The 17,661-nt window shown below is 38.4% G+C and overlaps 1 protein-coding gene across 1 annotated transcript; it reads right to left on the minus strand.

Moving 5' to 3' along the window:
* Positions 1-4,928: 4,928 nt before the first annotated feature.
* Positions 4,929-17,024, minus strand: LOC128398783 (vomeronasal type-2 receptor 26-like). The gene is made up of 7 exons (XM_053360038.1): positions 16,479-17,024; positions 14,493-14,771; positions 11,008-11,174; positions 10,517-10,808; positions 8,654-8,881; positions 7,056-7,182; positions 4,929-5,830 (listed from the first exon to the last, which is right to left on the minus strand). The coding sequence occupies exons 1-7, from the start codon at positions 17,022-17,024 to the stop codon at positions 4,929-4,931; spliced, it is 2,541 nt and encodes an 846-aa protein (XP_053216013.1).
* Positions 17,025-17,661: the final 637 nt, after the last annotated feature.

Raw genomic sequence — 17,661 nt, forward strand, 5'->3', positions numbered from 1 at the left:
TTATGCAGCACAAACCAAATATTCTGGTTTGCACTTGAATCCTCTCTTGAAAATTGGTGACTGTCTGAAGGAACCCTTACATCATACACATTGTCCACAAAATCACAAGAGGAGAGTGCAAATCCACTTTTAATCACCTCCAAAATAAAATTTAATGGCACCTAGGACACACACACACACACACACACACACACACACACACACACACAGAAAAACATGTACACCAGCACTCTCTGGACATATATTTCTGAAATTTTGTAGCCATTGGTTATTTTCATTTAACCTGACCATAAAGCAATGGGGGAGATGAAGTGAATGGTTTTTTTGTTTTTCTTTTTTAAAAGATAACCCTCAAACTGTAAACACTCTCCTTAAAAGTATCCTTTTGAAATTTGGATGTGTTCATCTCTCAAAAGGGCTACCATGACTGCAAATTCATTTTAAATGAATTTTAAGAAGCCATTGTCCCTTCACATGCAATTCAGTTCTCTTAACTTGCACAAATGTTTCAAACCAAAGTATTTCACCGTCTCCCTTCCTCCACTGTGCTGATGAAAATGAAAGAGTGTTGTAGTCTCTACAATTTTTCAGTTGCTACAAAAGAAATACCACTCGATCCTGGGTTAGAAGACTCCTGGATATGTCGATCGGGCACCTTAACAGCACATTGCCTCTACTTGATATCTGCTTGATGACAACAGCCTTGGATTCACTTTAGAGCATCTGAAATATTTTGCTAAGATACTCATACCTCAATTTTATTAGTCTATTAGTGTGTGAGTGTATGTCAGAGTTTCTTTTTATTCTCTCCAAGTAACATTGCTATAATTTAATACATTTCATATAATGTATTTGTGGTCATTTTGTAAGCTGTACAGTGATTGTTCTGATATTAAGCCATTTTCATATTTGAACAAATTAAAAAATAAAACCTGAGAATAATCCACCATGTGCTTATTCAGTAGAAGCCCAATAGCAATGCACAAGATCCATTCAGTCAATTAGTGGTTCATGAGAATGTTTTACAAAATGAGAAAGAAAACAAAATTAATGCCTTACATAGGTGCATCAATCAACATCTGTGTAGGTTGTTCTGTGAAATCAAAGGTATCATAGTTGAAGAAGACCTGGGAAACAATCTCTCCAATAATGAAGTCACCTGGCTGGTAAAATTCATGAGGAATATGGAGGGGATCATCATTTATACTGCAGTTAATGGAACGTGTCTTGCACACAGTGTGGCACAGCAGTAGAAGCAGCAGCACCACCACCACCAGCATGACGCTGCTGAAGAAAACTCACCTCCACATGTAGATTTCCATGTTTCTGTCTACAGCACTATATATAGAGTAGATGATAATACATGAGAAATAAATCCAGTGCTCAACAACACAAAAGTTTTTTCTCTTCTTTCAGTTTATCTTGCTGATGACATCAGTATATCCATTTTGTAAGAGGGTGGAAGCTAGTAATTTTGACAATGATAGGCGTGATGATAATTTCCCCTGTGTGCTGATGCTCCTTGAAGTTGCATCATGAATTACAAAAAGTACTAGGACATCCCTCCCTCCCAGACTCTAGCACTATTATTCTCTTTTATGACGAATAACAATCAGTAAATTACTCTTAGCCAGGAAGTTGTAGACTTCTTTCATCCTGTATAAATGTTAAAGTCACACAAACAGATCACCCCTGTTTGGCATAATTTGCCTTAAAGGTTGTGAAATTTGAGACTTGGTGATCATATTCTTTAACAGATCACTTCCAATCCTTGCTTGTCCTGACAGCAAAATATTCCAACCCTTTCTTTATGCAATTCCCATGGCTGTAGTTTGCTTTGTGTTCATCGGCTGTGATGCTTAGCTCAAGTATTGCAACTTGAATAATAGCCATAAAGGGCTGTCACATGAAAGATGGCGCAAGCTTGTTTTTTTCAGGGCAGGACCTGAACAAATGGCTTCAAGTTACAAGAAAGGAGATTCTGACAAAACAACCAGAGGAACTTCCTGATAATAAGAGCTGTTTGACATTGAACAGATTCCCAAGAGAGGTAGTGGACTCTCCCCCCCTGAAGGTGTTTAAGTGAAGGTTGGATCTATCATCTATGAATTAGTTGAAGGATGATTTAGCTGAGATTCCTTCATTGCAGGGGGTTGGACTATATGAGCCTTCCAGCTCTACAATTCTATAATTCTATGATTCACCTAAATATAGGAAGTAGGTGCCAGAGTTTTGGAGTGGAGGTTAATTATTGTGCTGAACCTACCAATTTCCTGTTTCAATAAAGAAGCAGGAAAGACCAATGGACTCTGTTTTCTCCCCCCATTTCTTCATTCTGAGCCTTCAGTTTATAATCCTGTCCACCAGCTCACAGTTCACTCATCATCACTCAAACATCATAGTCCTAACTCTGAGCAGGAGCTGGACTTCTTACATGCTACTTCTGAATACAGCAGAGGTCAAAATCTCTATTCAGTCCCCAATTCCAAAGGAAAAGGCTCACATTTGAAGCTAAGGCAGGATACTTGGTTGTAGCAAAAACTCTTCAAAGATAGAATAGGCTTAGTTGGCCTGCATTCCTTCTTCTGCAACTGTTCTTGGAGTGAAGGATATGTAAAGTATAATGATGTTTCTGTCAGGTTCATGAAAAGAACCAAACAAAAAACAAACAAACAAAATATGTGGGTGGGGAGAGACATCAGAACAACTGTCCTGGCAGTGACTTCCTATTTACTAGCAACAGTAGAGCTTTCCTATATTACAAAGAGCTGATAGATGCAACCTTGTGTCCATCTTTGGTATGGGCGAGTACACAATACAGAAGAATGAAGGCATGGAACCTGTTTAAGGTGGATTGTGCCTGGTTCAAGTCAACTGAGAAGATTTTCCTTGGATCCATTCCAGTCTCAGTTGAGGCCTGGTCATGGCACAGAAACTACCTTGGTCACCCTGGTTGATAACATTTATCAGGAGAGAGATGCAGATAGTTCCATCCTGCTTATTCTCTTTGACCTCCTAATGCATTTTGATGCTGTTGAAACTTCAATTGGTCCAAATTGCATCAGCAAGATTGCTGGCTGGGAATTCCTTCAGATCTCATATGACCTCTGTTTTAAAACAGCTGAACTGGTTGCCAGTTTGTTTCTTCACCCAATTCAAGGTGCTCACATCAGAGTTTAAAGTCTTAAATTACCCAGGACCCATTCCCTACACTGTAGTGATCAGGTGGGATTGCTATGAGGAATTGTAACAAATATAGAGTAAGCCATCTGTGTCAGCAATGAAAGCATTGTGTTGGCTGGGTTTAAACTATTTTGATATGATTCTTGATCAATCCACACCTCTGCATCCCTGTTCCATTTCTCTTTCTTCACAAGTCACGTACCCACTTCGACAGGCAGGCATCCTGGGTCATCAAAGACAGTGGGCAGTTTCTTTGCTGTGGCTTTTCTGATATGATAATCTTAGGATGTTAATCTTAGGGCCAGGAAACAGGTTTCACATAAAGGTGATAATGATCGCTGTCCTCCTGGCCATCCTTCTTATCATGTGTATTGATTGTTTATGACCTCCGGGGTTGCTGAATGCACTCCTTTGTAGTTTTCATTCATTCACCAAAAAATATGTATGCCTAACTAGTGTTTGTAGTTTAACTTTGTCCCCACGTGGGGTTTGTTGAAATGCTCAGAAGAAATCTGATTGGTTCTTACGAACACTCTATAAAAAGTTCTTTTGTGAATAAAACGACCTGGGCTGAGGGGTAGAGGGAGAGAGATTATTATACGCACCCCTCCCAGAGTCTTGCTGGTTCAAGCCTCTGTGTGTATTCTTATTAATCAGAGTTCAATCCTTCCTTTACTTTGAGAACGCCTCACTACACATCCTCTCTGGTACTGAGATTGGTATATTATTCACTCTTGTTATTTCCTCCACCCTCGTAAGTTTGGTGGCTGGCAGCCTGGGTGAGGGCATTCTGTATTTTTAAAATCATTTTTAAGGGTAGCTCTCTACTACTGCAGAGAGCCTGCTAGACAGATACAACATGAGCTGAAATTGGTGAGGCCATTCTCTGTAGCAGCCCCTAAGTTGTGCAACTTCCTTTCCTCAGAGGGGTTCCTAGCACTGTCATTATACAGCTTTCAGTGAATGCTGGAGATGCATTTGTTCACGCTGGCAATTGATACTTCAGGTGTCTATTTTTAGGACCCACCTTATCTTTATAATTCTGTTGTTAAACTGTTTTTCATATTGCATACAACTGTGTATTAATATTATCATTGTGTTTTAATAGTTGTAACCAAACCTGGGACCTTACAGTGAAAGTTGGGTAATGTAATAGTAGTAGCATTCTTATATCTCCACCCCCATTGTTCAGCCTGGACACTGAGGAACTCCTCTGAGGGTCTTCTGCTGGTTCCTTCACTGCGAGAAGCAAACTTACAAGGAATCAGATAGAGGGACTTCTTGGCAGTGGCGCCCTCCCTGTGGAACGCCCTGTGTTAATATGCCAAGGAGATAAAGAACTATACAACTCTTAGGAAACATCTGAAGACAGCCCTGTATTGGGAAGGTTTTAATGTTTGATATTTCACTAAGTTTTTATATATATGCTCTAAGCCTCACAGAGTGGCTGGGAAATTAAAAAAAATATTAGTAGTAGAAGCAGTAGTAGTAGTAATAGAAGAAGAAATAGGATTAATCAAGCACCCATGCTTGAATTCACATGAGATCCTTAGCAACAGCATTTCCAGTGATATATATTATTAGTAGTATTACAAGAAAGAGATGCATATATGCTTTCATTTTGTTTTTCTTATAACTCGCTCCCTAATGTTCAGATCAGGAGCAGAATTCAGAGAAACTAATAATGGTGGACTTCCAATAAAATGCATCTAAGAGAAAAATAAAAAGATGAAGACAGAACTCTTTCATATTTTCCTTTGCATTATATGCTCTCTACTATTTAGGTCAGGCCTCAGCACAATGATGTAGCATTTAGGGAAAAAGATGCAACCCAGTAACCCAGCACTGGAGCATAAGATGGAGAAGATCTCCACAGCCACCATGTATTTTCCTTTGGTGCTCAGATAGGTGGGAACAAAGGATAACCACACACTGCAAAACAGCAACATGCTGAAAGTGATGAACTTGGCTTCATTGAAACTGTCAGGTAACTTCCTGGCTAGAAAAGCCACAATGAAACTGATAATGGCTAGAGAGCCCATATAGCCTAAAACACAGTAAAACATGGTAGCTGAATTCTCATTACAAACTAGTATGATTTCCCCATAGAATGAGTGTGGGTCTGTATCTGGGAATGGAGGAGCGGTACTTAACCAAAGAGTACAAACACCAGCTTGAATAAAAGTGGAGAGAAGGATAATAGAATTTGCTGTTCTTTTGCCAACCCATTTCCTCATTTTGGCACCTGGTTTGGTAGCCATGAAGGCCAGAACCACAGTGATGGTCTTTGCCAATACAGAAGAGAGGGCCAAAGAGAAGATGATGCCAAAGGCCGTTTGTCGGAGAGGGCAGGTTGCCTTTCCAGGCTGTCCGATGAAGAGCAGGGAACAGAGGAAACAAAGGAGGAGGGAAACAAGAAGGATGTAGGTGAGGTTCCGGTTGTTAGCTTTTACTATTGGACTCTCCTTGTGCTTCATAAAAATTCCAAGAACTAAAGCTGCGACAAAAGAGAGAGAAATAGCCATAATAAATAAGATGATCCCCAAATCTTCGTTGTAAGTAAGGTAGCTTATAATCCTTGGAATGCACTGAGTTTGATTTTCATTGGCATACTGGTCTTCTGGACAATTGATGCAGCAATCCATGTCTTCAAAAATAAAAATTAAAGAAGAGGAAAAGTGATTTTAATATTCTTAAATGTAGAACAACATCTGTCTAAGAAATCTTAAAACCTTATGAGACTATATCCCTTTGTTCTCTTGCAGTTCTTTTAAAATGATAAAAAATGTACTGTGTTGTTTGAAAAATATTTATTTAAAATTTAAACCTCCATTATATCCATGCAGTTTACAGTCTCCTAAGAAATAAATACTAGATATCTTTTGTCATGAAAATGGCTGGATATTTCTATATATGTTTATTTATTTTTTTGACTAGTATTTTCTAAATTAGTTAATTTTATAATTTGTTTTTAAGGGGAGGATTGGAAGGCTTCTACAGTAGTAAGCCATGGTGAACAGAATGGCTGAGGCAGGTTTTAGTAGGGGAGTTGTATTGAGACATCTGATCACAGTGATCACAGGCAGGAGGAGTTGTCTGAGGGCCAGATCATGGTATTACCAAGGAGGTAAGTTTAGTCATTGTCTGAAGACTATCCCTGCCTCTGGGTTTGATCCTGACCAAAAGGATACATGTATCAACAAGGGTGTCCCATATGACCTTAAAGTGGCACTGTGCTATCCAAGGTCAATGATTCACAAGATCACAGCCATCCAGGGCTGGGCAATGGGCCCTTGCCAGAGTGGTGCATACTCTAGTTATCACCCACTTGAATTACTGCAACATGCTCTATGTCGGGCTACCCTTGAAGGTGACTCAGAAACTACAACTAATCCAGAATGCAGCAGCTAGACTGGTGATTGGGATTGGCTGCTAGAAGCATATAACACCTGACCTAAAGAATCTACATTGGATCCCAATACATTTCCAAGAAAAATTCAACGTCTAAATGGCCTCCGGGCTATATACCCAAAGGAGCGTCTCAATCCTGGCTACTGAGGTTCAGTTTCACGGGCTTTCTGGTACAAAGTGAAGTTACAGGGAACCAGGCAGGGGGCCTTCCTGGTAGAGGCACCTCCCATGTGGAATGCCATCCCATCAAATGTTATGGAAATATTTGACTTTTAGAAGATACCTGCAGCCCTGCATAGTGAGGTTTGTCATGTTTGATACTTTATTGTATTTTTATCATTTTGAAGGGAGCCACCCAGAGTGACTGGGACAACCCAGTCAGATAGGTGGCATATAAATAATCATCTTATTGTTATTGTTATTGCTAGTGTTGTTGTTTTTGCTATTATTCTGTCTCCCACCTTTCTTATCAGAGATCATCCCTTCTGGACATGGCACACAATCATAGCAGCAAAATTTTGCTCCTTCCTTCTTTTTCCTGTTGTAGCCAGGATAGCAGTTGTCATTACACACAGAAACTGGTAGTACCTGCACAGAAACATGATGGATGTTCAGAAATAATACGAAGAGGGGAAGTTGTTTGTTTTTTAAGAATGGTAGGTTTGTAAATAGTGAAAGAAGGGAGCTTTACTTCATTTAGTCTTATAGTTCTGTCCATCCACTGAAGCTATCGGTAGAGGACTGAGCTTCAGGGGGAAACCATAAGTGAGGGTTGTATGTGATTCCATGTCTTAGCTATTTCTTTTTCTATATGGACATGATTTACCAATGAAACGACATTTATAAAGCCTAAACCTATTCACAGCTGCTCTCCCCACACCCAGTTAAAAATGATTAACTAGAATAATGCTCCTGAGGATGACCCTTTAAAATATATTGCTGCTCTTATGCCCAGAACATAGAACATAGAACATAACTAGCAAGGTGAAAAAGGCCCCTTGTAATTGAGAATGAGTTTAGGAAGCATGAAGAGATTTCAGTGATCTTTTTCAATAAGATTTAACAAAAACAATTGAATCTGTTTCACATGAAATATACAGGAGCAATTCTAACAGCAATTTGCAGGGGTGTGTGTCTCAATATATCCTTTTTTAAAAAACCACACACTTAAATAATGCAATAAACTGGAAGATTCTCTGAAAAATGCAGGTAAAGATCAAAGAGATGTCACTAGTCTGTCTATACATCTTTAGAAAGAAAGGGAGGATCTTTAGTTGTTTGTTGTTTAGTCGTTTAGTCGTGTCCGACTCTTCGTGACCCCATGGACCAGAGCACGCCAGGCACTCATGTCTTCCATTGCCTCCCGCAGTTTGGTCAGACTCATATTTGTAGCTTCGAGAACACTGTCCAACCATCTCGTCCTCTGTCGTCCCCTTCTTCTTGTGCCCTCAATCTTTCCCAACATCAGGGTCTTTTCCAGGGAGTCTTCTCTTCTCATGAGGTGGCCAAAGTATTGGAGCCTCAGCTTCACGATCTGTCCTTCCAGTGAGCACTCAGGGCTGATTTCCTTAAGAATGGATACGTTTGATCTTCTTGCCATCAATGGGACTCTCAAGAGTCTCCTCCAGCACCATAATTCAAAAGCATCAATTCTTCGGTGATCAGCCTTCTTCATGGTCCAGCTCTCACTTCCATACATCACTACTGGGAAAACCATGGCTTTAACTATACAGACCTTTGTTGGCAAGGTGATGTCTCTGCTTTTTAAGACGCTGTCTAGGTTTGACATCGCCTTTCTCCCAAGGAGCAGGCGTCTTTTAATTTCGTGACTGCTGTCACCATCTGCAGTGATCATGGAGCCCAAGAAAGTAAAATCTCTCACTGCCTCCATTTCTTCCCCTTCTCTTCTATTTGCCAGGAGGTGATGGGCTCAGTGGCCCAGGATCTTTAGAGTACCAGGCATATTTTGGTACCTAAAGCGGAGTCAGAAGAATGAACTGGTATGATGAACTTTTTGTCTCTAACTGTATATACTCAATAGTTTTTCAGTATGTCTCACCTGATTAAAGCTTTGGTGCCAGGCAATTTGGCCATCATGAATGGTTAACTCTTTGCCTCGAGGAGCCTGAGGATCTAGTGTTCCAACTTGTACTCTAACCACTGATGCATTCAGAAACATCATCCAATTTGTAACATCAAAGCCTGTTACTAATTCTCCATTGTCATCAAAATGTATTGTTTCTCCAACACTGTTATTGAACATGATGAGCTTTAGAAAGTGATGGATCTGTATTCAAAGAGAATCCGAAGACAGGAATAACTAGGTCTTTGAAATGATTTCATTGAGCTTTACAAAGGCCTATCATACTACATTTTATTTTTGGACAGTATTCATTGTGATTCTATGTTTCTAGTTGTCTTCATTTGTCGCAATTTCAGCCTTCACTATTTTATAATGAAACTATCATTAATTATCCATATGGATTCATAAATGAGAACAGCATAAAACAGAAAGAACACCCAAATATTTTGAGTGAATAGGAGAGAGAGAGAGAGAGAGAGAGAGAGAGAGAGAGAGAGAGAGAGAGAGTTGTAATAACCTGCCATGGTTGCACCTTCTGAAACACCAATCTCCAATCTTCTAACAACCTTCTATGCTTCAATCTCAATCTGTATAGGTCGTGCAAAGCATGTGCCACAGCATAGACAGCATTGTAGACACTGTAACTATGGCCAGTCATCTTCATTTCAAATAAAATCCCAGGAATGCTCTCCAGCTTCTCTTCCCCAGTGCATGTTTCCTTTTCATCTTCCTCCTGCTTCTTTAATGAACAGCTGAATGCCTGTTCCCAGAAGTCCTGGATAAATCCATCTCCTTTCACCCCAAAAGGCGTTATCTCCTTAATAAATTTTTGAAAGCTTGGTGGCTGATTTGAGTGAGCAGTGAAGGATATGGAACCATGGAAGGTTTGCATATCCCATGTCTTCTGAATGGACACTGATGTGAAATCCCAGTGGGATGTAATAATCCACACTTTACCAAGGGGAGGCCATTCCATATAGGTTGCTAGAAAAAGAAATATCCTCACAATCTGAAAGGATGGAGGTTCTCCATATACAAAAAATATATTGGCATTATTCTCAAAGATAATTTCATAATTTTTAAACTGCTTTAAAATCAAGTCTATCATCTCCTCCACATAATCCCATTTTGGCATTCTTACTATGAAGGCATAACAGATTCCATTTTGAGCAAGCATTGGCATCATTGTCTGTAAAAACCTGTCCCCTTTGTCATCATTCACAGCACCAACCCCAACCCATTTCCATCCAAAATGCTGAAGTAATCTCACAACTCCCATTTGCTGGTAGGATTCAGTTGGGACCATTTGGTATAGAAAAGGGAATAGCATTTTGGAACCTTTAAATGGCAAGAATGATCCGTAAGGGAGCTGCAATAAAATGTATAAGAATTTTTGGAATTAATCTTATCCTTTAGAATTATAGGATTGTACTGGATTGCATTTATCCAATTGTCATTCATGTATGTCAGCAAACATGGTCATTTGGGTTTTCAAACACAAGCAAAAGGAATTTTTGAAGTTTTGTATTTCTGGATCACAAGCCAGGCATTGGGCTGGAATTGAATAATCTCAGGGAGAGTTCAGGCTGATTCAGATAACTGAACTATTACTATCCAGAATAGGACTTGAGGGGCATGCCCAGCCCTAGCAGCTTATGAACAGTAATTGAGTAAAGCTTTCAAAGTAGCTGTGAGTCCACCTGCAGTTTTCATAATCAAGACTCAATTTAAACAATCTGCTTACCAAAATATCACCAGGAGCATGGTTAAAACTGCTTTCATAAGAGGAAGATACTATGCCATATGTGTATTCTTCATACCCTCATACACACAGCTTACCTGTGGAGTTTTGTGTGTGGCTGAAATGAAAGCCATATTGACAGAGATCTCAGAGAAACATCCTCCAATGATAGCTATCAATTGGTTCTGCTTGTCACAAGTGAAGTTGGGAACAAACTTCTTTTGTGTGGAAAGCAGGCTCAGTGTGGCCTTATAAGTCATTCTTGCAGTCAAGTAGCTATTGAGGATGCGGATACCCAGAGAGACGTTTGGCAAGATGTTGGTATTCTCATTGATCTCTTTGACAGCAAATGCTAAGGCCAGGATGTGCTGGTAGTTCTTAGGCACTGAACTGTAATAAAGGTGAAAACTGTTTAATAAAATCACCACCACCACAACAAAATGCATTTGTACTCTTCAGCATCTTTTATCCAAATGTTTCCAAGATGGTGACAAACTTTAAAACGATAGAAAATAATGCACTTATAAAGAATTGAGATTTAAAATACGTTTTGTAGACTGAAAGTGAAAGAAAACAGAATTTGTCTTACACAGGTTCATCGACCCAGATCTGTGTAGGTTGTTCCTTGAAACTGAGGCTCTCATAGTTTAAGAAGACTTGGGAAACCATCTCCCCAATGATGAGGTCACCTGGTTGGTAAAATTCATGTGGAATAGGGAGAGGATCATCATATATGCTGCAGTTAATGGAATACTTCTTGCATACAGCATGAGACAGAAGTACAAGCAGCAACACCACCAGAAGCATGTTCCTGTTGAAAAAGTTTCACCTCCAAATCAACATTCTCATGTTTACATCTACAGCAGTATATGTAGCTATTTTCTTTTTACCTACAGACTGACGTGGATGTATCTAATGGTATCCTGGTTTTATATTCAATAATGGTTTATTTAATGAATATTTCCAATCAGCATACTCTATCTCCGCACTTTCCCCTCTGTATGAATTCAAACCTTCTTATGTTCCTGTTCAAGTAGAAATATCAAAGGTTTTCATTGGTGTACAAATAAAGGAAGTGTAACGCTGATGATTCTCCATGAGTTTGTCCAAAAGAATGTGAAATTCCTTATAGTGAGGTGGTGTTATGGTTCAGAATGTGTCCATGTGCTTTTATTCATACCTAACCAAAGAGGTGAAGATTTGCCCAGAAAATATTTGGGAACTGGATTATTCAGTTGGCAAGGAGAAAGGATGAGGACAGGAATATTCCCACTATACTTTTTGGCACTTAAAATTGTGACAGAATCAGTTGATGAGAAACATACTCTAACATGTGTAGGGGAAATAATCATAAAAGAAAATGACAGAGCCCTGCCCATGCCTATATTCAGTGCTCAAGAATACAAGGTATTTATATGTTCTTTTCCAGATACTGATTGTTGATCTTGCTGAAGACATCTGTCCCTCCGTTGTGTAAGAGGATGGATGCCAATAATTTTGACAATGATTGGTGTGATTAAAATCTCCCCTGTGTATTGATGTTCCTTGAAGTTGTGCCATGAATAACAAAAGTACTGCGTGTATTTTTCTACCAGAACTCTACAGACATTATTTTCTTTTCTGAGGGGTAACAAATGGCCAGTGGCACTTAGCCAGAAAGTTGTACACTCCTTTTGTCCTGGACTAGAGTTAAATTCACACAAACAGACCACTCGCTTAAAGGCCAAGAAATCTAAGGCTGTTATCATGATGGGAATATCTTTTTTTATCAGATCACTTCAAATTCTTGCTTTTCCCATTTATTGTTGTCAATAATGTAATCTTTTCATTATTAATAGTATTTATTTATTTATGATATACTATATGTGTTTCTTCATTTGTTCGTTATATTTATATACCACCATTATCTTTCAAGGATCTCAGTGTGGTGCATATAGTTTTCCTCCCCCCATTTCATCTTCACAGCAACCCTGTGAGGTAGGTTGGACTAAGAGATGGTGACTGCTCCAAGGTCCCCCAGTGAAGTTCATGGATGAGTAGGGATTCAAACCCTGCTCTCACAGTTCTTAGTCTAACACTCTAACCATTACATCACACTGTGTGGCCATTGGAAAACTTCAGGAAGAAAAATCTTCAAGCAATTGTCAATCAGGTGGTAATAGATGAATGTAAAATACAGAAGGGAACAAGACAGGGAGGTCCGTTATCACCTTTATTATTTATTTTGGTCCTAGAAGTCCTGATGAGAAACGTAAGGGCAGATAAAAGTATTACAGGATTCAAGGTATGAAAAAAGTCCTATAAATTTAAAGCATATGCTGATGACCTGGTAATCACAGTTGAGGAACCTAAGAATTCTCTCCTGAAAGTCTTAGAAAAAATACAGGAATTTGGGCAAGTCACATGTTTTAAATTAAATAAAAATAAGACTAAGTTATTATTTAAAAACTTAACAGAATCAGACAAAAAAGAATTATGTCAAAATATAGAAATAGAGATTCATAAAAAGTATAATAATAATAATTATTATTTACCCGATGGTCTCAGGGTGGTTCACATTAAAAATCATTTACATGAAATCAAAACAAAACCCAGATTATGCGCCCCCCCCCCCCCGGAATATTAACATCTATAAAGGCAATTATGAAAAGAGTTGGAATGAAATAAATGGAATCTAGAAATATAGGGCTGAATGAATTTATCATTGTTAGAAAGAATTGCAGCAATTAAGATGAATGCATTGCCAAAAATGCTGTTTTTATTCCAGTCAATACCGGTAATAAGTAACGCAGTATGTTTTAAGAAGTGGCAAAAAGATATCTCAAAATTTATATGGAAAAGGGAAGAGACCAAGGATAAAATATACAATACTTACAGATAATAAAGACAGAGGAGGATTTTCCCTTCCAGATTTTAAACTTTACTATGAAGCTGCTTGCTTTACTTGCAACCAGGATTGGATCAAACTAGAAAACACAGATCTGGTAGATCTGGAAGGACATGGCAATAGATTTGGATGGCATGCGTACTTATGGTATAATAAAGGGAAGGTTCCCAAAGGATTCCACAGCCATATAATTAGGAAATCACTATTAAAAGTACAGTGGTACCTCGGGTTAAGTACTAAATTCGTCCTGGAGGTCCGTTCTTAACCTGAAACTGTTCTTAACCTGAATCACCACTTTAGATAATGGGGCTTCCTGCTGCCGCCGCACCGTCGGAGCATGATTTCTGTTCTCATCCTGAAGCAAAGTTCTTAACCTGAGGTACTATTTCTGGGTTAGCAATGAAGGCATGCAACCTGCCTAAGGTGGGTTGTGCCTGGTTGATGGCTATTGAGAAGATTTTTAGCAGATAAGTTGTAGGACTGATTGCTGGGTGTGGAGCACACTCCCCACCAGCAGGCAGCCTCAGCTGCCTGCACACGTGACCTTGGGGTGGGGGGCACACTCCCCCTCACAGATAAAGCCACAGCTGTCTGTACATCTTGCCCTCTGTCTAACTTTTTGCCGTCTCAGTAGTCTGTGGTGTCCTGTCTGTGACCTTTGTCTCTGAGCACTTTGTATCCTTCTCATCTTCTCATGAGGTGGCCAAAGTATTGGAACCTAAGCTTCACAATCTGTCCTTCCAGTGAGCACTGATTTCCTTAAGAATGGAATCTGTCCTTCCAGTGATCACTGATTTCCTTAAGAATGGAGAGGTTTGATCTTCTTGCAGTCCATGGGACTCTCAAGAGTCTCCTCAAGCTCCAATACTGGATTAATTAAGACTTGGGAAGCAGGATGAAATAAAATTATCTCACCTTGAAATGTAGCATGTGGGAGGCCACAAAAAATGTATCATTGGCTTCATAATTGATAAATACTTGAATCTGAATTGTAATTTGAGATTGATAAAATGTGCTTCATACTGGCTTTTAGTAATAGAAAATTAATAAAAAATATTTACAAAAAAATCTGAATTTAAATCATCTACTTACCAAAATATCACCAGGAGCATGGTTAAAATTGCTTTCATAAGAGCAAGATAATATGCCATATGTGCATGCTTCATAGCCTCATACACACAGCTTACCTGTGGAGTTTTGTGGGTGGCTGAAATGAAAGCCATATTGACAGAGATCTCAGAGAAACATCCGCCAATGATAGCTATCAATTGGTTCTGCTTGTCACAACTGAAGTTGGGAACAAACTTCTTTTGTGTAGAAAACAGGCTCAGTGTGGCCTTATAAGTCATTCTTGCAGTCAAGTAGCTATTGAGGATGCGGATACCCAGAGAGACGTTTGGCAAGATGTTGGGATTCTCATTGATCTCTTTGATAGCAAATGCTAAGTCCAGGATGTGCTGGTAGTTCTTTTTTTTTTTTTATAAATAATTTTTATTAATTTGCATCAAAAACAATAAATACATAAATTCACCTCAATTATTTCACATCTTACTCTTATTCTAGACTTCCTTCAGTTATTCCGTAAATCAGTCGTAGCTATCAAGTATGTTACGCATTTCTTAGTTTTGTATTGACATTCTTTATATCTTTCTATTTGTTCTCTTTAGCCAATATTCCATAATTTTTCACAGTGCTTCTTTAAATCCCCTTAGCGTAATCTGACCATTACTTATACATTCCAGATGTTCTACAAATTTCCCCCAGTCCTCGATGAATTTTTGGTCTCTTAAATATCTAATCTTTCCTGTCAGTTTGTCCAACTCAGCATAATCTAACAGTTTTATTCTCCATTCTTCTACATTCGGTAATTCCTGTTGCTTCCACTTCTGAGCTATTAACACTCTTGCCGCCGTTACCGCATATTGAAAAAACTTATGATCTTTTCTTTTTATCTCATTTCCTAATATTCCTAATAAGAAAACTTCTGGTTTCTTTTTAAATGTGTATTTTAGAATCTTCTTAAGTTCATTATATATTTTTTCCCAGAAGTCTTTCACTTTTCTGCATTCCCACCACATGTGGTAGAAAGAGCCCTCTCTATCTTTGCACTTCCAACACTTATTGCTTATCTTGTACATTTTTGATAATTTTGTAGGTGTCATGTACCATCTAAAGAACATTTTCATAACGTTTTCTTTCAATTGCATACATGCGGTGAAGTTTAGCCCCTCTTTCCATAACTTCTCCCAGTCCTCGAATTGTATATTATAGCCGATATCTCTGGCCCAGTATGTCATTACCGACTTTACCTCTTCATCTTTTAAATTCCATTCTAATAACAGCTTATACATTTTGGATAAGGTTTTTCCATCATTATCTATAATTTCCCTCTGAAATTTAGATTCTTTGTCCGCATACCCATATTCTTTACACTCTTTTCTAAACATTTCATTGATTTGGAAATAGTGTAGCCAGTCATATACATATTCTTTAACCTGCTCATATGGTTTCACTTTCCATTTTCCTCCTTCCATAAATAATAATTGACTGTATGTTATCCATCTGCCTCTCATATTTAATTTCTTTACCGCCATAACTTCTAAAGGGGATAACCAGTGTGGAATTCTAGGTTCTAATAGGTTTTTATACCTCTCCCATATTTGAATTAAGGGACCTCTGAAGATGTGGTTCTCAAAACCTTTGTGAACTTTCCTTTTTTCATACCATAGATAGGCATGCCATCCGAATCTGTTGTCGAACCCCTCTAAATCAAGAAGTTCTTTGTTTTCTAATTTGATCCACTCTTTCACCCAACAGAGGCATGCTGCCTCGTAATATAGTTTCAGGTCCGGCAGGGCAAAACCTCCCCTTTCTCTTATATCTGTCAACAGCTTAAATTGAATTCTAGGTTTTTTGCCCTGCCAAATATATCTCGATAGCGCTCTTTGCCATTCTTTAAAAATCCTGTTTCCCTTGATTATGGGGATGGTTTGAAATAAAAATAGCAATTTCGGTAACACGTTCATCTTAATTGTAGAGATCCTTCCCCAGAATGACAATCTCATTCTTCCCCACACTTCCAGATCCTTTCTTATTTCGTTCCACACTGGCTCGTAGTTGTTCCTATACAGATCTATGTTTTTGGCGGTTAACCATATTCCTAGGTATTTTACCTTTTTGGCCACCTCTATTTGTGTCTGTTGCTGTATTGATTCTATTGCACTTTGATCTATATTTTTCGCAATCATTTTTGTTTTTTTCCTGTTTAATTTGAACCCTGCCACCTCTCCAAATTGTTCCATTTCTTCCACTACCTCTTTTGCTGTGTTTATTGGCTCTTCAATCATAATTACCAGATCATCTGCGAATGCTTTAGTCTTATATTCTCTTTTGCCGATTGTCACTCCTTTTATTTTCTCACTTTGTCTAATAGAGTTCAGAAGCACTTCTAGCACTGTTATAAATAATAATGGAGAAAGCGGGCATCCCTGCCTCGTTCCTTTCTGTATTTTTATCTCTTCTGTGACTACATTATTTATAATCAGTTTGGCTTTTTGTTCTGTGTAGATTGCCCTTATTCCATTAAAAAACTCTTTACCAACTTCCATATGTTCCAAATTTCTCAACATAAAGTCCCATGCTATATTGTCGAATGCCTTCTCCGCATCGACAAACATCATTATGGCTTGCTTGTCAATCCTGGCAGACAGATATTCCATGATGTTAATTATATTCCTTATATTATCTCTCATCTGCCTGCCTGGAAGAAAGCCTGCCTGATCTTGGTGAATAATTTCTAATAATATGTTCTTCATCCTCTTTGCCAAAATTCCTGCAAATATTTTATAGTCTGTATTTAGTAGTGAAATCGGCCTATAGTTTTTAACTTGGGTTAAGTCTGCATCCTGTTTAGGAATAAATGTAATATATGCCTCTTTCCATGTTTCCGGAATTTCTCCTTCTCTTAATATGTTATTCATAACTTCTTTTAGTGGTGTCATTAAAGTAAGTTTCAGTTCTTTATAATAACACGCGGTGAATCCGTCTGGCCCTGGGGCCTTTCCCCTTTTTAAATCTTTTATTGCTTCTTTAATTTCTTCTATTTCGATTGGGGTGTTCAGTTGTTCTCTTTTATCTGTCGGGATCTTCTGCACTTTTTTGTCTTTCAAGTATCTTTCTATTTTCCTACAGTTGTTTCTTTCTTTATTCTTATATAATCTTCTATAGTAATCAAGAAACCCTTTTCTAATCTCTTTCGGATTGGATATCTCTTCTCCGTCTAATACTATTTTGTTTACTGTACTTTGTTCCTTTCTTTTCTTAATTTGCCATGCAAGCCACTTTCCTGATTTATTT

This window comes from Podarcis raffonei, chromosome 13 (genome assembly GCF_027172205.1).
Source record: "Podarcis raffonei isolate rPodRaf1 chromosome 13, rPodRaf1.pri, whole genome shotgun sequence".
Taxonomy (NCBI): domain Eukaryota; kingdom Metazoa; phylum Chordata; class Lepidosauria; order Squamata; family Lacertidae; genus Podarcis; species Podarcis raffonei.

Bases quoted from the DNA above. Each gene is read 5' to 3' on its own strand.
- LOC128398783 (XM_053360038.1), bottom strand. From the start codon at position 17,024: ATGGAATATCTGTCTGCCAGGATTGACAAGCAAGCCATAATGATGTTT. The intron at 14,772-16,478 runs GTAAAATACCTA...AAAAAAAAAAAG, and splicing joins AAATAGAGGTGGCCAAAAAG to AACTACCAGCACATCCTGGA. The intron at 8,882-10,516 runs GTAAGCTGTGTG...CTTTGAATACAG, and splicing joins CCACACACAAAACTCCACAG to ATCCATCACTTTCTAAAGCT.